This window comes from Fukomys damarensis, unplaced genomic scaffold (genome assembly GCF_012274545.1).
Source record: "Fukomys damarensis isolate Sample0158 unplaced genomic scaffold, DMR_v1.0_HiC HiC_scaffold_1, whole genome shotgun sequence".
NCBI lineage: Eukaryota > Metazoa > Chordata > Mammalia > Rodentia > Bathyergidae > Fukomys > Fukomys damarensis.
Window position 1 is genome coordinate 10,827,005 of NW_022900913.1, and position 21,780 is coordinate 10,848,784.

The 21,780-nt window shown below is 48.0% G+C and overlaps 1 protein-coding gene and 1 long non-coding RNA gene across 4 annotated transcripts in view; both read left to right on the top strand.

Annotated features, from left to right (window-relative positions):
* Positions 1-11,395, top strand: part of Trio (trio Rho guanine nucleotide exchange factor) — a 319,992-nt gene extending 308,597 nt beyond the window's left edge. The window contains exons 49-57 of one of the 2 annotated variants that reach the window (XM_010631520.2): positions 152-399; positions 1,652-1,790; positions 2,396-2,423; positions 2,585-2,747; positions 2,993-3,114; positions 5,717-5,795; positions 7,242-7,442; positions 10,172-10,310; positions 10,769-11,395. In XM_010631520.2, coding sequence (XP_010629822.1) covers positions 152-399; positions 1,652-1,790; positions 2,396-2,423; positions 2,585-2,747; positions 2,993-3,114; positions 5,717-5,795; positions 7,242-7,442; positions 10,172-10,310; positions 10,769-11,317 — 1,668 coding nt within the window. In that variant the 3' untranslated portion in view covers positions 11,318-11,395. Of the gene's footprint in view, positions 1-151; positions 400-1,651; positions 1,791-2,395; positions 2,424-2,584; positions 2,748-2,992; positions 3,115-5,716; positions 5,796-7,241; positions 7,443-10,171; positions 10,311-10,768 lie in introns of those variants that run through there. The other variant, XM_010631521.1, reaches the window with a different exon arrangement.
* Positions 11,396-14,688: 3,293 nt separating this feature from the next.
* The window catches only part of LOC104867222, a 31,799-nt gene continuing 24,707 nt past the window's right edge, over positions 14,689-21,780 (top strand). The window contains exon 1 of one of the 2 annotated variants that reach the window (XR_781706.2): positions 14,689-15,134. This is a non-coding gene — a long non-coding RNA (uncharacterized LOC104867222). The remainder of the gene's footprint in view (positions 15,135-21,780) is intronic. The other variant, XR_781707.2, reaches the window with a different exon arrangement.

Genomic DNA, 21,780 nt, shown 5'->3' on the forward strand with positions numbered 1-21,780 from the left:
AAAAAAAAAAAAAAAAAAAACTACGAATGTCTTCGTGCCAGTCGGGTGAGCCTGGCTCTCGGTCCCGGCGCGGTGCACGCTGAGCAGTGGCTCCTTGTCAGATCTCGTTTCAGTCCCTGTCTGCCTTTTCTTTTCATCTTCCCTGCTGCAGAGTGAAAGTAGCAGCAGTAGCAACATCTCCACCATGTTGGTGACACACGATTACACGGCAGTGAAGGAGGATGAGATAAACGTCTATCAAGGAGAGGTCGTTCAAATTCTGGCCAGCAACCAGCAGAACATGTTTCTGGTGTTCCGCGCCGCCACTGACCAGTGCCCCGCAGCTGAGGGCTGGATTCCAGGCTTTGTCCTGGGCCACACCAGCGCAGTCATCATGGAGAACCCCGACGGGACTCTCAAGTGAGTGCCAGCCGTGATGCCGCCTGCCCGAGAGGCAGCCGGGGACAGGGCCAGTGTCTTATCTCTACCAGCCCCCCACAAGCAAGCTGCAGAGCCCCAAAGTGAAGGCGGCGTCCTTCTGTCCCTTGGACTAGTATCGAGCACTTATGAACACCGGGCCTTCTCAGGTCCCAAGGTGGGCCCTGCAGGGTGGGGGCACCTCCTGCAGATCCCAGCTCGTGGACAGGGCCGTGCTGGGGTCCTCGGGTCAGGACTCAACTCCAGCCTGCAGCAAGAGGCTGTGCGATGCCTTCCCTACTGGAAGCATCATTCGGCTGAGCAGAGTTGCCGCATTAAACAGTATCTTAAAGAAAACGGCTTGTACGTTTCCCTTCCCTCAGTCTCGCCGAAATGCTGTCTGTGCTGGAGGCCAGCCTGGCAGTTTCTGGGACTAGAAGTGTTAAAGGACTTTGTGACTGAACATTGTCTCCAGAAGACCAGGCACAAAGGAACCATGACCAAACAATAAATAAATAAAATAAAATGGAACCACGAGAAGGCCGTGTTGCTCCTCACACACAGCCACACCGCCAACCAGGTCTGCACTGCGTGCCTCGCAGCTGCACGGAGCCACCCACCTTCCTGCGAGTCCTTCTCCCTGTTCTCCTTTTCACCTTAGTACCCTGCTCAAGAATCCTGCTTTATAGCTTTTTTAACGTCAGTCATAATAAGTTGATGAGCAAGAAGTCTAAGATAAAAGTCCCATCTTGTATTTGGTTTCCACAGAATATAGCCTTGAACTCTAGCAGGGTTCTTCAGAGAAACAGAATCAGTAGCCCATGTGTTTATAAAGAGTTGGCTCCTGCAGTCCCAGAGACATGATTGTGGCTTCCCCAATGAGGTGAAGTCTGCGCGCCCTGCAGGGTATCCTGAGCTGAGGTTCTGCCTTCAGCTGGCAGAAGAGGAAGGGCAGTGGGCTCTGCCGATTAAAGTGTTCGCCTCGACCGGAAACACCCAAAATGCTTGACCAGACCTCCGAACACGGTGTGGCCCAGTCCAGTTAACACAAAACTGTCACCAATGCATTTCTGTTTCAATCCTTAAAACATGATTTAAGAGATTGTTGGTTTCATCTGGCACTTCTTGGGTACTATGGGAAAGGGGAGAGATCATCACTGTGTAGTGTCAGGATTTTCAGTCACTCCGTGCAGCATGCATTGAGCACCTGCGGAACATGGGGGCATAAACTCACGGCGTGGTCTTTTCCTCCCAGGAAGTCAACATCTTGGCACACAGCACTCCGTTTAAGGAAAAAATCTGAGAAAAAAGATAAAGACGGCAAAAGGGAAGGCAAGTTGGAGAATGGTTATCGGAAATCCCGGGAAGGACTCAGCAACAAGGTGTCTGTGAAGGTGAGGACCAGCAGCCTGGGCAGCGCGGCACCAGGGCCCAGAGGGTGTGATGTGCTGCAGGCGGGCCCTGGGCTTGCGCAGGAACAGTCTCCCACCGGCTCCACCGGCTCCTCCGTCCCGCCTGCAGGCAGCACCTTGGAGAGTGCGAGCTGGACCAGGTCTGCGCCTGCCCAACCCCCAGGGCACTCATGGCCTCACAGCACAGAGTTCAGGTTGTCAGGGGCAGGTGGGGTGCAGAGAAGCTGTGGCTTAGACTTCCTTGTTTCTCCTTAGGCTGGAGGGGTAGTGACTGGGTGAAGGATGCAGGTTCAGTGGCTCTGACTGATGCCCCTGGGAGCCTTGTCAGCTTTAATCCTCAGTGGTGAGAGAGCCTGAAACTTGTGGGAGTTTTCCCAGAGGAGGAGAGAATGCCTCCTCAAAGGCACCCTCCCACCCTGCTCAGGAGCCAGCCCAGCAGTGAAAGGAGCTGTGCTGGGATTGGCTCCGGCAGGCCAAGTCCTGTTTCTTCTCATCTTGCCACAATAACTGTAGCCCTGGAATCCAAGCAGTCTCCTTGGAAATCACTCATGGCCTTGGTTAACACCTGTTTCCTCCTTCCGTTTCAGCTTCTCAATCCCAACTACATTTATGACGGTGAGTTCTGCCCCTCTCCCTCCATCTTGGGGTCACAGGTCTGCCGGTGCTGCAGAGCACTCAGGGCAGCCCTGCAAATAGGTTTCCTGCGTCGTTCCGCACTTGGGGACGTGCTGCGGTGCGGGAGAGGTACCAGGCTGACTGGCCGCTTCCCCTTCCAGTTCCCCCAGAATTCGTCATCCCGTTGAGTGAGGTCACGTGCGAGACAGGGGAGACTGTTGTTCTTAGATGTCGCGTCTGTGGCCGGCCCAAGGCCTCGATCACCTGGAAGGGCCCTGAGCACAACACCTTGAACAGCGACGGCCACTACAGCATCTCCTACAGGTGAGGGGCTTCCCTGGCTGGGAGCAGCGTGTTCCTGCGCCGTAAGTGGAAACGGCCCCTTCGCTGTGGCTGATACAATCCATTTCCATGGTGCCCTTCGGTGCCCAGACTGAGCGCACATTTCATACACAGTGTGGGACACAAGCCACTTAAAGTCCTCACCTGGTCCTGTGGCTTGCGGGGAAAAGTCAGAGCTGGCGCCGTGTGGTAAGCCTTTGTGACACAATGTGTTCTGTGTGTGGCAGTGACTTGGGGGAGGCCACTCTGAAGCTTGTCGGCGTGAGCACGGAAGACGACGGCATCTACACGTGCATCGCTGTGAACGACATGGGCTCGGCGTCGTCCTCAGCCAGTCTGAGGGTTCTAGGTAAGCCCCCGAGCGGGCGGCCTGCACTTTGTGTGGACCAAGAAGTTGCCGTGGGGCCTCCCACAGGAGAGGTGCATGTGGGACAGCAGGGGACGTCCCTGTCGCTCCTCACAGGGCACAGCAAAGCGTGTGACAGTAGCCACTGCACACGGTGCACCGCGCTCTCCTCTGCCAAGTGTAGATGTGGTCTGAGCAGGTTTCATGAAGAATGAGGGTAGACAGAAAAGGGTCCCCTAGACAAGTGTGTCCTCCCACCCCTCCCACGGCACAGTGGCTGCCCGGGAAGCAACAGGAGGACCCCCATGGGGCTGCAGCCCAGTGCCCCTCACTGCCAGCCCCAGCTGCTCCCCCTCAGCCACAAGCTGCTTGGGTAGAAGCTGTCCTAGGCCTTGTTGAACTTCTTGTAGTTTTCTGGGCAGATTTTCAGAAAGTAGCAGGTCTTGCCCTGGCTTCCGGCTGCCCCTCTCTGGAAGAGAGGCTGAGCAGCTGCGAATTCTGTGCCATGGTTCAGCTGCTCCAGGTGTAGGAAGCTCTGTATCGGAGCAAATGAAAGCCCAGCTCAGAGATGTGACGAAGCCAGGCATGGTGGGGTACACCTGTAATCCACACTGGGGAGGCCGGGGCAGGCCAGACTGGGATACACAGTGAGCTCAGAGCCAGTGAACTATAGAGTGAGACCCTGTCTCAGACAAACTAAAGATGAAGTGAGCTCAAGGTGCCCTGTGTATGGTCAGTAAGCAGATTCTGTTTAGAACTCTATCCACACATCTTAACACCATATATCTACCTTCATTAAATCAGAGAAGGGACAAGTTCTGAATATTGGGTCATGGCACAGAAAAGAACAAAGTCTTGAATTTGAGAGTAAAGAATCACTAATTTTCTAAGCCTCACAAGATCTCATAGAAGTTATATACGTGGTTATTTTTTAAAAATTCACTATGGAAAGCTTAGCAACTTGGCTGTAAGACTACACCATGGAGATATGAGTGGGAAAACAACGGAATAGGACGTGTGTCAGCCTTCTGTCACAGAAATCCATCTGTAGCCCTTGAGCTCTGTAGAGTGTGACGCAGGCCATGCCAAGGTGACTGTAGTTTCCAGACTCCTCTGTGAGAAGCCTGTCACTGCAGGCGTTGGTAGTTTATTTGAAGGTCTCTTCGGGGTGGTCGTTACCAACCGTGGTGCCTGTCTTTCTATAGAGCTTGTTTCCTCCCCATGAGTGTCCCGACAGGGCTGAGCTCTCTCTGGGCCTGGCTGCTCCACATCCCAGCCGCTTTCTCCGCTGCTTGGGAAGCCCTGGCTGAGCTCAGTGACGCCAGCCCTTCACTGTGGCTGTGAGCAGGGGTGCCAGGCATAGGGTGATGTGCACCGGCCCACTGTACACGCAGAGCCCTGGACAAGGACAGGGATAGCCCGGGCAGGGCTCCTGTCATTGAGGGGCAGGTGGGGAGGGGCCGGGACGCTGGGGAGCCCTGCCTCGAATCGATGCTCGGAGTTGATGCCTACGCGGATGTGCTTATCTGTACGTAATGTCTGAGTTAAAATGTTTAACAAAAATAAGCAAGCCCTAGAGGAGGAAATATACTATCTTCATGTAGGTCAAAATTTGGTATTTCTTAATGGGATGTGGTAAATGTTTCAGAATAGCCTAGTGCAGTAAATAACTTTGTTTTCCTAAATGAGACTCCATAATTCTCCCTGTGAGAGAAGCTGTGATTAGGAAAATGTTAGCCTGTGGGCACAAGTAGTGGCGGGGCCAGAATCACCTGTGACGTCCTTGCGGGGTACAGGAACGGGCAAGACAAAGGGTGGGGACCTCTGAGTGTTGGAGGCTTGACTGGCCGGGCGCTCCTCTGGGTCGGACGAGTAGTGCTAGGGCTGGGCCGGACCATGGGGCAGCGGGGAGGGTGCAGGAGGAGCCCAGTGCGGACAGACGACCATGGTAACACAGACCAGGACTCCGGGCCGCTGAGGAGTCCTGGGAACCGAACAGGAGCTGGGCTTCAACTCACAAGCTGAATGACTCCTGTGCAGGAAGAGTGTAGAAAGAAGGCCTTGTTTTCTTCTGGGCATTCATAATACAAGGAATGAGTGCTTTTCACTGGCACTTGTATAGTAAAATTTAACCCTTATTTGCAGTCTGTTTGATTTATTAACCCTATAAAACCTGTACGCAGTAAATAAAGAAATGAACTCTTGCTTTCTCATGCTTGTGGCAGAGATGTAGATTTGAGGACATGTGGCCTCCTAAGCAGGAATGGGCTGTTTAGAAACAAAATGGAAGTCATAGAAGCAGTTTCAAATTTTTTACTAAGCTGGTCTTAAAAAATAAAAGTTAAGGTTAATTTTACTAACTTTTAATCCAGTATATCCAAAGCATTTTTTCCACATGAGATAATGATTCAGCCTAATTTTATAAATCATTTATGAACTGTTTATCTTCTGTCTTGACACTGAGTTCCAGTGTCCCATGTGTGTTACACTGAAACACTTCACCACTCTGATGGGCCCCATCTCAGATGCTCCGTGGCCTCTGCAGCTGCTCTGTGGATGGTTCAGGTCGGTGACCCACTCAAGGGAGATGCTGCTCTTCTTGCAGGTCCAGGGAGTGACGGGATCATGGTGACCTGGAAGGACAACTTTGACTCCTTCTACAGTGAAGTGGCTGAACTCGGCAGGTAGGAAACAAAGCCCAGAGCCCCTTCTGAGAGAGCAGTGTGGGCTGCAGTGCACACAGCATGCATGGACTGCAGGTGAGGGGTGCCTTGCAGCGCTGGGCAGGAAAGGAGCTGTTTCCAGCTGGGGCTCCCAGAGAGAGTGAGTCCCTGCCGCCATAGCACAGGCCGCCCATTGGTGAAGTGAATGGGCTTGCTTCCCACCGATGCGTCTGTGCAGTACCAGCCAGGCACCACCCTGGGAGGCTCCAGAAGAGTCACAAACTGCGTTGTAGGACAAGTCCCTTGTGGGAACAGCTGAATGTGCCCTTTGGGTCTCAGTTGTGCATGGAGATCTAAAGGAATTACACCATCATTACGACAGTGGTGGGATTCTCTTGACCAAACTAAGAGAGACTTCAGCACGGACGAGCTGTTGCTCTCCAGGAGGGGCGGTCCAGGCCCAGGCAGCTCTCTCGAGCCGGACACCCAAGCTCCTCGTTCTAGTGGTGCCGCTGTGCTGCACAGCACTCGCCCCTCCGGCGCCCTGGGCCGCAGAGCAGGCCCACACCCTGCTGCCTCATCCCTCCTGAGGAGCTTTCCGGGAAGCTGCAGCCTAACATTGTCCTGTGTCCCTGTGGCCATGCCGGGCCACGTGGCTCCCAGTGAGTCTGCAAGTCATGTGTTGCTGCGTAACAAAACGTCCCCATTTGCTGTCTTACAGTGTTGTGGGTGACTGGGCAGATACCTGTCTGTCTTGGCTGGGCCGGCCGGCACACCCAGGCCTCCTTGCACACCTGGGGCCCCATCACATAGACACTCACCCTGGGCTTCTCCATGTGATGGCGAAGCCATTTCAGGAGGGCAGAGGCAGAAACCGCAAAGCTTGTGAAGGCCCAGCCTCAGAAACCACAGCTGCTCTTCCTCCAGCCACCTGGTTACTGGGAAGGGAGGAGAAAGAGAAGGGAGAGGTAGACGTAGTGGCTGCTGTAAATCCTGCAGACTGCCCCTTCCCTGCAACAGGGTCACTGATTATGCTCTCCCTTCTCCCGTGTGACCGCAGGCTCAGCCCATGTAATCCAGAGGTGGTCGGGTGCAGTGTGGCTCTGGGTGTGGGTCCCTGGGTACAGCTCCAGAGGCCCTGACCACACGATGTGGGGCCAGCAGATGAAAGCTGTGCCTGAGGGTGGAGGTGGGGCTCTCACTTCTACTCCTGCCACACAGAGGTTAGGAAGCCCCAGGCCTGCCCACCAGTCCTGTGACAGGCAGGCCACCTCCTGGAGCATGGGGTGGGGCGTGGATGTGGACAGGACTCAGGCCTTCTTGGCGCAGGGGCCAGGAGAGCAGGGCCTGTGCCAGGAGCTGGCTCACTGCCATGGAGGCAGCCTCATGTGCATTCCACAGGGGACAGCGTCTTTCCCTGTGTCGCTCCTCTGAGACCTCTGAAAGATCTTCTCAACACCCTCCCAGGGGCAGATTCGCTGTTGTTAAGAAATGCGATCAGAAAGGGACCAAGCGAGCAGTGGCCACAAAGTTTGTGAACAAGAAGCTGATGAAGCGTGACCAGGTCACCCACGAGCTCGGCATCCTGCAGAGCCTCCAGCACCCTCTCCTGGTTGGCCTCCTTGACACCTTTGAGACCCCCACCAGCTACGTCCTCGTTTTGGAAATGTGTGTACTCACCTGGCTTTCTTTTCCATGTCATAGCTTATCTGTTCTTTTGTTCTCTAGAAGGCTGGAAAGCAGGTTTATAGAATTGACTAAAGGTCTAAAAATTCAGTTTCCTAAGAGACCGGGTGTGGAGCCTTCTGGTCATGGCAGTAAGAAGGCCCATCTTCACTCCGTGCTGCTCTGGGCCTCACAGGTCCAGCCCACCTGCTGATCGGCCTGGCTCCTAGAGCTCTCCAGAGGCCAGGCCTTCACCAAGCTCAGGACCCAGCTCCTGGCTGGCAGCCTGAGGCCAACCTGACACCTGCGCCTGTCGAGGGCCACACATGCCTGGGCTCAGAGTGGGTTTGCTGAGAACCTGCTGACTGGACACTTACGATGTCTGCTCAGCCCCCAGCCCCTCCTGCCTCTCAGGACTGCTGCCGGGAGGCTGATTAGGCAGGGAGGGTCAGTACACCTTACCCAAGAGACCAGGGCTGGGCACGGACGCTCCCCGCAGAGCAGCCTCTGCGGTACCCATCACACTGCTCCGGCAGACCTCAGAGAACAAGTCAGCCATGGGCAGAAACCGTATTGAAAGGCATGACCCTGCAAAAGCACTTTTCAGATGGGTGACTGGAGATACCTAGAGACCTGGCCTGCAGCAGGGGAGGAGGGTGCTGCGGGCCTCTAGTGGGCAGAGGCCAGGCAGATACCTAGAGACCTGGCCTGCAGCAGGGGAGGAGGGTGCTGTGGGCCTCTAGTGGGCAGAGGCCAGGCAGGTGCTGCTTTGCTCCTACGAGGCCCAGGATTCAGTACCCTGCCCAGGCGGCAGTAGGCCAGGGTGAGAAACCCTGCCCCCCACCGCTTTCTAATCTCAGTGAAACACTTTTTAAAGTCCCTATCCCTCTTTTTAGGGGAAACCATTTCGTACATTTACTTGGATTTACAACTTCTTTTCCATCAGCAAGGGCAAAGCCTTTTGCCATTACTTAGAAGTCCATCTGCTCTTGGGTGGGAAGAACTGGATGGGTAGGACGACCACCACAGCCTCACACGGGAGCAGGTGCACCAGGCAGCGGGGCTCAAGCCCCCACCCGCAGGGACCCCCTCAAGGCCCTGCCTCTGTGGCTGTTAATTGTATTCTTCTTCTCAGTGAAATTGTAAACACCACCCTTCACAGTGAAGCCGTGCAGGGCCCAGCAGCCTCAGCTCCAGACTCCCCACCCTCTGCTGGTAGCCCCAGTCCCCTGGGTGACAGTGGGGCCTCAGGAGGACCCACCCACCCAGACACCGTGGCTGAAACTTCCCTAGCGCCTGAGGCATGCTTTCCAGCCCCTCTGCCAGGCAGAGAGTGCGTCACATGGCAGAGGGGAGCACCAGCCCCGACTCAGCAGTGGCCCCAGCTGGCTTTCATCCCTGCTCCATCTTTCCGATTCCTCTGTCAGCCTTGGTGCCCTCAAACTGTGGAGGATCTCGAGGCTCAGACACCGTGAATGAAGGGCCTGGCTTCTGAGCTCCAAACCTGGGGCTCCCTCTGGAGGGCGCTTGATGGCAGTGAACAAGAACTGTCCCATCCCTTGAATCTTCTCCGAGGCCTCAGTTTGCAGTCTGAGGTGTCAGAGCTGTTGGTGCAGACCATTTTACGGAAAGTTACAGTTTGGCCTCACCATACGGAATTAATTTTCATAACAAATTAATAGCTAATGCATTATTCGAGACCAGCCTGGGCTACATAGTGAGTTCCAGGTCAGTGTCAACTACATAGTGAGACCTTGTCTCAAAAAACCCAAAAAAATAGCTAATGCATTTGTTACTCCTACTTACTAGACAGACAGGTGGCCACTCCTCCTATAAATTGTTTCACAGACAGAGGGCAGCCTAGGTCAATGTTGGGAGAGGATCCATCCAGTGCCAGCTCCTCTGCTTGGGGCTGGGGTCTTGGGACAGTTCTGTACCCTGGCTTTCTCTAAGGTGGGAACGGTGACGCACCCTTCTCAGAGTACTGAGGATTAAACCAGTACTGAGCTTTCAGTTCGAGTACACAGGAGCACTGTGTGTTTTTTAAATATTAAAAGTGAGTTCAAGCCAGGATTAGTGGATCATGCTGTAATCCCAGCTACTCGGGAGACCAAGGCAAGAGGATCAGAGTTTGAGACCAGTCTGAGCTATGTAGTGAGACCTTGTGTCAAAATAAAAAGGGCAAGGACTCCAGGTCAGTGACAGAGCTTACCTGCTCTGCAGGAGGCCCTGGGTTCAATCCCCAGTACTACAAAAGAAAAAGAAGGGGTGTGGAGTTAATTCTGAATAGGAAAATTAAACACTGTGTTGCTCGAGTGTCTGGCTCTCTGTGATCCCATCCAGTCTTCACATGACCATTTTACAGATGAGGAAGCCAAGGCACGGGGGGTGAGGTGGGACAGTCTCCTTCCTCCTGGCCCCGGGTACCTCTGGAGTGCCTGCTGTGCGCCAGGCACTGCACAGTACTTGCCAGGCCGTTCCTCCCATCATAGGACCAGGTAAATCCCTGATGGTGCCTGTCCACCACCCTCAAAAGCAGGTACCTTGTTCCCCACTTACATCTTCACAGTGAAAGTTAAAAGAATTGCCCTTATTCAGTAATGCTGTTTCGCAGAGGCACAATCCAGAAGTACCAGTGAAACATTCGCAGTGGTCCAGTGTGTTTGCTTGTTAGCGGTCTGAAGTCAGTAAAGGGAGCTCACCGTAACGACGCCCCATTCCCGCCTCTGCAGGGCTGACCAGGGCCGCCTCTTGGACTGTGTGGTGCGATGGGGAAGCCTCACGGAAGGGAAGGTCAGAGCGCACCTGGGGGAGGTTCTGGAAGCCGTCCGATACCTTCACAACTGCAGGATAGCACACCTGGACCTAAAGGTTGGCAGACCCTGGGGCTGGACAAAGCGGGGCTGGCCCTGCCGAGCTCGGCCACACGTGTCACGGGAGCCTCTCTCCCATTCTGTCCCCTGAAGCTCTCCAGGGGTGCTGGGGACCAGGAAAAGGAAAGAGGGCAGAGGGGAATTGAACACTTAACTCATGACCTGTTTTCAGTGATAAGCACCATCAGTACAGTGCTAGGTTAACAGTTCATGTGAGCTTCAGAAAGTTTCTGAGGGTTTTCTGGGTTGGTGTGGGACTGAGGGACGCAGCAATCTGGAAAGGAGAGAGCGAGCTCCTCCTAGTACTGGGAGTTAACTGAGCCCCCAGCTTCCTAAACCAGCCTGGCTCACTCATGACCCTTACAAGTTCAGACAGAGCTGCGTAGATGCCTTCTCCCTCAGCAGGCTGCCAGTCATCGGGTCAGAAAATGACAGATGTATTGTCCTGTGTTCTAGCCTGAGAATATCTTGGTGGATCAGAGTTTGGCCAAGCCAATGATCAAGCTGACTGACTTTGGAGATGCCGTCCAGCTCAACACGACCTACTACATCCACCAGTTGCTGGGGAACCCCGAGTTCGCAGCCCCTGAGATCATCCTGGGGAACCCGGTCTCCCTGACCTCGGACATGTGGAGCGTTGGTGTGCTCGCGTACGTGCTTCTCAGCGGCGTGTCCCCTTTCCTGGACGACAGCGTGGAGGAGACCTGCCTGAACATTTGCCGACTAGACTTTAGCTTCCCAGATGACTACTTTGAAGGAGTCAGCCAGAAGGCCAAGGAGTTCGTGTGCTTCCTCCTGCAGGAGGACCCTGCCAAGCGTCCCTCGGCTGCGCTGGCCCTGCAGGAGCAGTGGCTGCAGGTGGGCAACGGCAACAGCAAGGGCATGGGCGTCCTCGACACGTCCAGACTGACCTCCTTCATTGAGCGGCGCAAACACCAGAATGATGTTCGACCTATTCGTAGCATTAAAAACTTCTTACAGAGCAGGCTTCTGCCTAGAGTTTGACCTGTCTTGAAGTTCTCTCTCATTCTCTTTCACCTGCCAATCAGCTGTTAATTTGAATTTTGAAGAGGAAAAAAAAAACAAACCTAACTGACCAGCTGCCGATCCGTTCATCGTGTGAAATTGCATTCCAAGTGAGCTGTGCCCGCAGCGCCGGGACTCAGAGCTGCGGGCTGCGCTGGGGTGGAGGACCTTCAGTTACTCTGCCACGGCAGAGATCGCTTTGCTGTATCACAGTATTTTATTCAGGTTTCTGCAAAAAAAATAAAAAGATACTTTTTTAAATGAACATGGATAGGATTTTGCAAATTTAACATTTTCAAGATTTATTCAAGGAAACAAAATGCCTATGTTCAACCACTGGTGTTAACAAACACAGCAAAGATACTGTGCATCTCTGGAGAAAACTCACCCGGGTGGGCCACTCCACAGCCTCGGCGAGCACCCCAAGTCCACGTGGCGCTGAGCTTTTCCAGCTGCCTCGTCTGCGTGCGTCTCCCAGGGACACCAGACTTGGCTTCTGAAACGTGCACTCAACCTCAGATTTTGGATAAAATGGAATGAATCGTTCTGCTCTGATGAAATGTAGGCCTTACTTGTATATAAGACTGTTCCTGCCTTCAGTCTGGCACCCCGCCCTACCCCCACCACCACCTGGGCCTTCCCCTGGGGGTCCAAGGGTCTGCCCATCCACAGTGACGTCAGGTCGGGTCCAGTCCTGCCGCCCTGTCCCTGCCCGAGCCATCAGTCAGATTGTTGAGCAGTATACAGTCAGATGAAAATAGTGTAAATGCACTCATTGGGGTCTTTTTTGGTTTTCTTTCATATCATGTGCAATGTTGTGGCTTTAACATTTTATGCAACTATTTATGAAGACCTCTGTTGTACCTGTAATAAATATATAGAAAAAGCACATACTTCGTACAGTGAGCTTTATGGTTTTGTGTGTGTGTTGGGGGGAGGTTGTCGTAGCCCTTTGCCATCGGTGCAAGGAGTCTTAACTCTTCGTGAAACTTGTCAGTTTTGAGGACTGTAAAAAGTGATTTTATACTCTGAATATAAGACTGGATAATAGGGTAATGTTTTAAAATTGATTATGCTATTATTCAGAATGCCAAAGTATTATTTTTTTCCCAAAATCGGTCTGGACATTTACTACTTTTTAAACTTTTTGACATTGAACTTTCTGTACAAAAATTGGCTGGATTTTGAGCTTTTGGTAAGACATTAAAGCCATTTCAGCACTGGCCATCCTGAGCCTGGTCCCTGATGCCTGCGTCACTGTGGCAGAATGAGTGCTGGCGTGGGGCGGCCTTTCAGCAGAAGAGGCTGGGTTTCTAGGCTCGCTTGAGTTTTTCTGGATGTCTTTTTATCTTTATTGTGTGAAATACACTAAAAAAGAGAACAGCCTGCTTCCCAAGCCAGCCAGCATCTGGGTCTTGAGCCATAAACTGGCATAGTTAAGCTTTGCAGCTTCCAGTGTATTTTATTTATTCTTTCATTGGGTTTATGTTTCTTCTTGTAAAATTGTACAGAAACTTTTTAAAAGAAATTGGATTCAGAACTGGATGTGTATCCGTACCCTCATAACTTTTATTTGTGTATTGTTTCTTTTATTATTTCAGTTAAATTTTTACATCATTTTGCATGTATATTTCTTTGTACAGAGACCTTACATGTTTACACAGTACAATGTGATGTAAATATTTTATTTTGCCATCAGTTATTTTAAAAAATTAAACATATTTGCCTGATTTTTGTGTTAGGCCTTTTATTTACATTGGTCACTGTCAAATGAGAGATCGCTGAGGGGGAGACTAAGGCAGGGCATCTGGCAAGTGGGAGAGGACAGAATATTCTGGGCTGGAGAATCCCTGTCCCTGGCCAAAAATTGGATTGGTCGGGCTCCTGCAGACACTGGTGTGTACCCAAGTGGCAGCTGACTGCTGGGGGGTGGCGCTTCCTGCTTTAGGGCATCCTGTTTCCTGGTGAGGTAGAATGGGGGCAAAGGGAAGAGCTCTTCATTCCGGCCTCGGAAAAGTAGTCAGTGTTGTCATCGGGCCAAGAGGATGAAGTACCTAGGTTCAAGCACTGTGTTAAACTGTGGAGAAGACCTCAGGGCGGTCCCGGGGCATTGTAGCCACTGCCCCCTGGGTCCTCCACTGCAGGGCTGTGAGGCTAGCGTGGCTTCGCCGCCCCGCTGGTCCCCACTGCTGGCAGTAGGTGGTTTTTCCAGGTGACTGATAGCAAATCTTGCTTTGATCCTTTTGGTCTTTCCTTCTGGGATGGTGACTTAATCAGCACATCGTGAAGAACAGATTTTCATCTGTGCGGGGATCCGGAAGAGAAGACCAGTGTGAAAGGACAACACATCTGCTGGGCCTGTGATTAGGACACAGGAAGCTGACCAGTTTGGTGTGTGCCCCTCCCTGAGTGCCAAGGACACCCTACAGGCAATGGATTCGGGATGGACAAGAATTAAAGGTCAGTTCTAGTCCACCCTGCAGCAGAGCATCAGACTCGTGATGTTTTCCTTTAAACTGAGTACTTGCTGGAGTATCTATGCTTGTGAAATTAGCAAAGCACATGCGTGTGAAAGGCATTCAGACGTGTTGTCTGTCATGGTCACTAGATTTGTTTTCACTCAAATATCAAGACAGTTTATATTCTGCATGTTGTTACTATTTATAAATCTTTGCAATCTATGGATGCTCATCCCGAGGGTAGGGTAGAAGAGTGGGAATCACCAAGACTTAGCAGAATTAAAAATATAGCGGGCCAGGGATTTAGCTTAGTGGCACCACACCTGCCTTGCAAGCACAAAGTCTTGAGTTCAATCCCTGGTACAAAAACATAAAATAAATAAATGGTAGCCAGTCATGGTGGTGCACGCCTATAATTCCAGCACTTGGGAGGCTGAGGCAAGAGGATCGTTGTGAGTTTGAGACCAGCCTGGGCTACACAGTGAGTTCTAGGTCAGTATCAACTACATAGTGAGACCCTGTTTCAAAAAACAAAAAAATAAATACATAAGTGGCAAGTGTCATTAGAAGGAAAGATCATATAATTCTGTGCATTTTTCAGATCTCACAGTGGAGACAAAAATAATTTGTAGAGGGCTAGGAATTTAGCTCAGTAGTGCCATGCTTTCCTCGCAAGTGCAAAGTACTGAATTCGATCCCCCATACTGGAAAAAAAATTTGTGGAACTGGTAAAATAATCCTCGGATTTATTATGTGAGATCCAACTTACAGAAATAAAGTACGTTAATCTTAAGTCAGTTCCACAGTACATGTCTATAGGTGTACTGTACACACCTGTGATCATCCCTCAAGACAAAATACAGAGCATTTCTGGTAGAGCAATAAGACAGGCCCTTGCCTTGTCTCTGTTTTCTTTCCGTAAAATATTTTGTTCCAGAAATGTAACAGTTTGTGGTATTTGCTGGGCAGCCTCCTGCCCAATGTATCAAAATGTTCTGTGACTGTTTGAACTTACTGGCCCCTCTCTGGAAGGTTCTGTTAGCCCCGCCCCTCTTTCTGTGAGCGTGCTCACCCACGGTGCCTTTCAGGAACCCCGCCCCCACCCCTACCCCTGTTTCGGTGAGCTCGGCCACCCTGTAGACCCCTATATAAGGAGGGCTTATACTCCAACTCCACTGAGCCCGCAAGCGTATTAGGCTGTAACACTGTGCTGTAACACTTGGCTGTAGCACCGAGCTGTCCGCTTTGCCACAACATTTACATTGTCCACTGCCCATCACCCTCAGAAGATCCTGCGCAGCCAGAGGTAATCACTGCTCTAATTTTGTCACCCACGGGTGAGTTTGCCTTTGAACTTGATGTAAATAAAACTATATAATATGTACTTTTTAAATTAGGTTAAACGTTTTATTTTGAGATCATTGTACATTGCAGATTTTCCCGCAACTGTGATAACATTTTAAAATGCTAAGGCGATGTCACAACCGGAATATTAGCATCAGTATGTCAAGATGTAGAGCAGTTCCATCTCCACAGCGACCCCTAGTGTTGTCTTTTGATAGCTGCCCAACCTCCCTTTTCCCATGTCCCCTCCTTTACACGCCCAGCAGCTATTTACCTGTTGTCCACTTCTTTGATCTTGATATTTTGAGAGGTTCGATAAATGGAATTGCGCAGTGTGTGCCATTGGGACCTAAGCTTTTCACTGAGCACGCCTCTGTGAAGATTCATCCAGCGGGCTGTATGTATCCGTGGTTTTTCCTTTTTATTACTCAGCAGTATCCCGTGGTTAACCATTTACCCACTGAAAAGACATCTGCGTTTTTCCAGCTTTTGGCTGTTACGAGTAAATCTTCTATGAATATTTGTGTGGTGTTTTGTGTGAACATAAAAGGTTCGTTTCTTTGGGATGAGACCATTGATGGGTTATATTGTGGTTCCATGTCAAATTGTTTAAGGGATTGCCAAACTTTTATCAGAATGACTGTACCGTTTTGCATTCCACCAGCACTGTATGAGTCCTCGGTGGTGAGGCTGTTCTTTCTTTGGCCATTCTAACAAATGTGCAATGTCTCGCTGTGGTTTTCCTTTGCGTTTTCCCCAATGGCTAATGATACAGAACATCTTTTTGTTTACTTACACGTCTATACATCCTCTTCAGTAAAATGTCTCTTCTTGTTTTTTACCCTTTTTCTTGTTGGACTGTTTTGTTGTGGTTTGATTTGAGTTTTGGTTTGTTTCTGTGCTGCTGGGGATCAAATCCAGGGCCTCAAGAGTGCTAACCAAGCACTGTGCCACTGAGCTACACTCACCCAGACAGTTTGGGTTTTAGTTGTTGAGTTTAAAAGTTCTTTATTTTAAATATGGGTCCTTTGTTTGAGATGTGATTTGCAAATATTTGCTCTTTCTCTATAGTGTTTCTTAACAGGATCTCTCACAGAGTAAGCATTTTTAATTTGAGTGAAGTTCAATTTATCAGTATTTCATGGATCAAGCTTTCGGTGTTAAGTCTAAGAACTCTTTAGCCCTAAATTAAGAGGTGTTTTTTTTTTTTCTTAAAACTTTGTTTCACATATTACATTAGTCTGTGGTCATCCTGAATTAATTTCCAAATAAGGTGTGAGGATTAGGTTGGTGGGGGGTTGTTACTGCTTTCACTTTGTTCTGTTTCATTTACATTGAATGATTGATTGATTGATTGATTGCATATGAGTATCCAGAAAGTTTTTAGCACCATTTGTTAAGAAGCCTACCCTTGGGTCAGGGATTTGGCTCAGTGGTTCCTTCGCGTGCCTCGCAGGCACAAGGTCCTGAGTTCGATCTCTGGTACAAAAAAAAAAAAAAGCCTACCCTTTTCTGCTGGCAAAACCATTTGAAACTATTTATGTAGAGCCTCTTCTTCTCTGTTCCACTGATCTCCTTATTCCCCTACCAACCATCCAGTGTTGATTACTATAGCTATTCAGGAAGGCCGGTAGACTTATCCTCCCATTTTGTTATTCTTTTTCATAATTGTCTTAGCTACTCTAGTTTTTTGTCTTTCCATATAAAATCCACAATAGTTTTATCTACATCTGCAAAATATCTCTTGGGTTTTTTTATATCAATTTGAAGAAAATTGATGCCTTCACCTTGTTGGGGCTTCCAATCCTTGAATATAGTATACCTCCATTTATTGAGATCTTTTTATTATTCTCATGAGCATCTTAGTTTTAAAAATTCTTCTCTATGTTAAAATTATACTTAAGTATGTTTTTAAACAATTATAAACATATTTTTAAATTTTGGTGTCCACGTATTTATTATTACTGATACACAGGCAAAAAACTTAATTTATAATGTTTTACTCTAATAATTTTCATAAATCACTAATTCTGGGGCTTGGAATTTTCTATATAAATGATCTGTAAATAGAGACAGTTTTATTCTTTCCTCTTCTATCAGTATGGCTTTTCTCTTACTTGCTTATTTCACTGGCTATAGCTCCCAGTGCTAAGTGAAACATGAGTGGGAAGACAGATATCCTTGTCTGGCTTCTAGTCTTTGGCAGGAAGACAGTCAGCCTTTTACCATAAATCTTCAGAATTAGCTGAGGATTTGTATAGATGCTCTTCAACCGGACGAGTAAGTTCTCCTGTTCCTGTTTTTCTAAGTGTTTTTATCATGAATGAATGTTGATATTACTAAATGTTTTTAATTGATATTATTTTTCTTCTTTCGCCTAATAATATGGTTAATTTTCAAATATGCCAATCTTGCATCATTGGAATGAACTCTATTTGGTCATAGTATATAATTCTTTCTGAACTACACTTATTTATATCTTGCTAAGGATTTTGTATCCATATTCATGAGGAATATTAATTTATAATTTTCTTTTTTGTTCTGTCACTGGTTTGATATCAGGGTAGGACTAGCTTCATACAATGAATTGGAAAGTATAAACTCCTACCTTTATGGAAGACACTGTGTAAATTTGGTGTTAATTCTTCTTTAAGTATTTGGCAGACTTCTCCAATGGAAACATGTAAGCCTGAAGGATTCTTTATGTGGATTTTTGAATTATGTTAACAATGTCCTTCATTGTTATAGACTTATTCAAATTACCTGTTTCATATTCAGTGAATTGTGATTCCCTTGTTTTTCAAAAAAGGGTTGATCATGTCATGTCTGGTTATTCAATTATTGAAAAAGGAATGTTGAAGTTTTCAACAATAGTTAGGGATTTGTCTGTTTCTTTTGCACGTCTCAATTTTTTGTTTCACATATTTTACAGCTCTGTTGTTTGATACACACATACTCAGGATTACCATGTCTGCTTGAACTGATGCTTTTTTTTTCCTTTGGTTTTTTGAGACGATCTAACTATGTAGTTGAGACTGACCTGGAACTCATTATGTAGCCCAGGCTGGTCTTGTACTCACAGTGATCCTCCTGTGAGGATCCTCAGCCTCCCGAGTACTGGTATTATAGGCATGCACCACCACACCCGGCTTTTGGAATTGATGCTTTTATTACTGTAATATCCATTCTGTCCCTGAGTATCTGCTCTGATGTATACTAACAGATTAGTGTAGTCAGTCCTGACTTTTATTTTCTTCACCAGTGTTGGTGTGGCATGTCTTTTTCACTCTGTCAGTGTCCTATATCCTTATGTCAGTTTCCTGTAGACAGCCTGTAATTGGATCATATTTTTTAATCCACGCCACTCATCTTTTTTAATTGGTTGTTTAAATAATTTACATTTAATCAAATTTATTGAAAAGTTAAGGGTTTAAGCTGCTATTTAATTTTTGACTCACTCTTCTGTCTTGGCTCCATTTCTGTTTTGCTTTTGATTTTGCCTGTTATAAGGATTGCTTGAACACTTAGAATCTCTTTTTGATTTCCCTACATTGTCATTAAATGTATTTCTTTGTGTATGTTTAATGGTCACTATATTGCATTATGCATGCAAACCACAGTCTACTGGTATAATCCATTCTACCAGTTTTAATGAAATGTAGAAACTTTCCCTCTATAATGGTAATTGTCTTAAATATTTCCTTTAGGTGGTTTAGAACCACAATACACACAGTGTCTTTTCACTGTTTCTCTTCAGGGATCAAACAGAATTTTGAGTGCTTCTCCCATTAGAGAATTAAGAGAATAAGAGAAATGAATTTACTCATATTTTTCTCCATTGTGCTTTATTTCAGTATTCCAAGATTTCTCCCTTCCTTTCTATTTAGACAATTAACTTCAGCCATTCTTTTAGAGTAATTCTACTGACATTCTCAGTTTTTCTTTCTCTGAGGACATCTTCACTTCCCTTGCATGAGTGAAGGGCAGGTTTTCCAGATATATAATTCTAGATTAACAGCTCTTTTCTTTCAGCACTGGAAAAATGCCATGCCACTCTCTTTAAGCCTCCATGATTTCTAATGAGAAATCTGCTGCCATTCAAATTGCTTTTCCCTTATAAAATAGATTTTTTTTTTCCTCATTTTCAGTATTTTTTTTCCTTGTCTTTAAACTCTCTTGTGTCTCTTTTGTGCATTTCTTTGCATCTGTAGGTATGTCTGTTGTCAAATTTGGGAAGTTTGCAGTCATTATTTCTTAAAGTTTTGTTGTTGTTGTTGTTGTTGTTGTTTTCTTGAGTCCTGGGACTGAACCCAGGGCTTTATGCTTACTAAGCATGTGCTCTGCCACTGAGACACAGGCGCAGCCCATCTTCAGTTTCTTTTGCAGCCTTGCCTTCTTCTGTCCACGCTAGTCTTCTGTCAGTTGAGTTTACTTCATTGTATTTCTAAGCTCTAAAATTTTACTTGGTTTCTCTTGTATGTTCAGTTTCTTTACTGAGACTTCCTACTTAATCACTTTGATTAAGCATGTTTATAATTGTTTCTTGAAGGCTTCTTTACCCCAGGTGAGGATCAAAGTCCTGACTGCACTGGTCCTCCTCTGATAACACCTGAGCAGGGAGGGAAGACGGCTCTTATTAATGGGTTGGAATAGAAGCACAAGCTTCCCCAATAATCTCCACTGATAACAAAGGGTACAGGAGAGTTCTGGCCCCTGTTTGACCTCCATTATCACTGGGCAAGATGAGACATCTTGGCTCTGCACTAGTCTTTGCCACTGAGATGAGGGCCGTGTTTCCCCAGTCCTGTTAGGCTAGAGAAGAGAAGTTACATGATTACTGTCTGAAAGTTTTCAATCTTGCTGAACTGCCCCTTTGTTCATCCCTCGTCCAGGCGAAGCAGGTGTTCTGGAGACTTTTTTGTGCACCTACTGACATTTGCAGGTTGCTGGCTTCCTTAGCTCCAAGACTGGGATATATGAGCAAACGGAAGTCCCAGGGAATCCCTTACTCTGTGGTTTCCCAGCCCCAAAGTCTCTAGTTGGTCTGCTTTCTTCTCTTCACTTGGCAGTGTCTTTTCATATATAATGTCTAGGGTTTTTCATTGTATATGTATGTGCACATGTGTGTGTGTCAGAAAGAGGACCACAGAGCCTCCTCCATCTTTCCAGAAGCAGAGTCCAGCGTCGCTGGTTCTCTTCGTACTTGCTAGTTTTAGCATTACATGATGTTAGTCTCCTGTGATGCTACGAAAACCATTTGGTTTTATTGTTTGAAGGAGAAACTACACAACCAGTGACTGTCAAAATTTAAGCTGTTTGCACATTGTACTGCCTCGTCCCTTTTCTGCCATGCATTTCTTGTGGAAGGTTCATTTAACCACCAACACTAGGAGGCTACTCCTGTCCTGTTCCACCGCATCCTGACCAAAATGCTCAATATACAGAAGAGGATAACTGACCAGGGACCAGAAGTGAGGGACTGGATGGGCTACTGGGTGCCAACCCTGGGCTCAGAGCCTGGCTGCTTCTGCTGTGTGCAGGGCACTGTGGGAGAGCAGCAGAGGCCAGCTCTGCTCTCAAGGGAAAGAGGGGAAAGGAACTGCTAGAAGAGGGAAGGCAGTGAGTTCCCTACAGAACTCCTGAGACAACAGGAAAAGCAATGTGAAGAGATGTCAGTCTCCAGGCAGCGACTTCAGGTTGAGTCCAGGTATCAACGGCAAGTGGTTGGATGAAGAGAACAGATTCTCTGTTAATTTGAGGCGACAGAACATTTGTTTCCTCAGCTCCCTCTTCCACTGGCCATTTCTTATTTACAATTCGAGAATGCTAGAGGCTTACCTTTCATTCCTATAGCTCTCATCCTGTCCGTGGCCCACTTCAGGGCTATTTCCAGGACTGCTCTATTTACTAGAACAGTTTTCTGCTTCCCCTGCTGATAAGGACAAGAAAGACTATGGGGAAAGCCCACCAAAGTGGAGACTTTAACACTAATTGCTTTGTTTATCACTGTTGATTATAGAAAACATACACATCTTTGCTCCCTTTGGGGGGGTACTGGGGATCAAACTCTGGACCTTGCGCTTGGGTGGAAGGTGTACTGCCACTGAGCTAAATCCCCAGCTCTTCTTTGCTCCTTCTTGAAGCTTCAAAACCTGTTCTGAGTTTTACTTGATCCACCAGTTTCTTTATAGCTACATTTTTCTCTTGGTCATGTTCTAATACAGGAAAGACAATGTCAGAATAAGTGACAAAAACGGTCTTTTGTGACACAGCCTGTTGACAATTTGAGAACGGCCCACACTGTTGTATTGCAAAATTAAGGTAACAACCTGGTTTCCATGTTTATTTTTAAATGCTTGCACCAAGAGAATAAAGATGCAAAGCATCGATTTTTTGTTTCTGCCAACATGAAAATTATCTCCCAGCACCAAGCTCTCCCAAGCAAAGAGTTATCACTGTAGTTTCGTAAAAGGTGGTGAGGGAAGTCAGTGTACCGTGATTTTCTTTTTCAATTTTATGACCAAAAATGCGGATGTTAAACTCACTTTCTCGTACTTCTCTGGACCATCCTAATTTCTTGGAGGCCACTTCCTCTATGGGAGGCCAGCAGCAGGCTTCAGCTTTCTCTGACTGCCCATG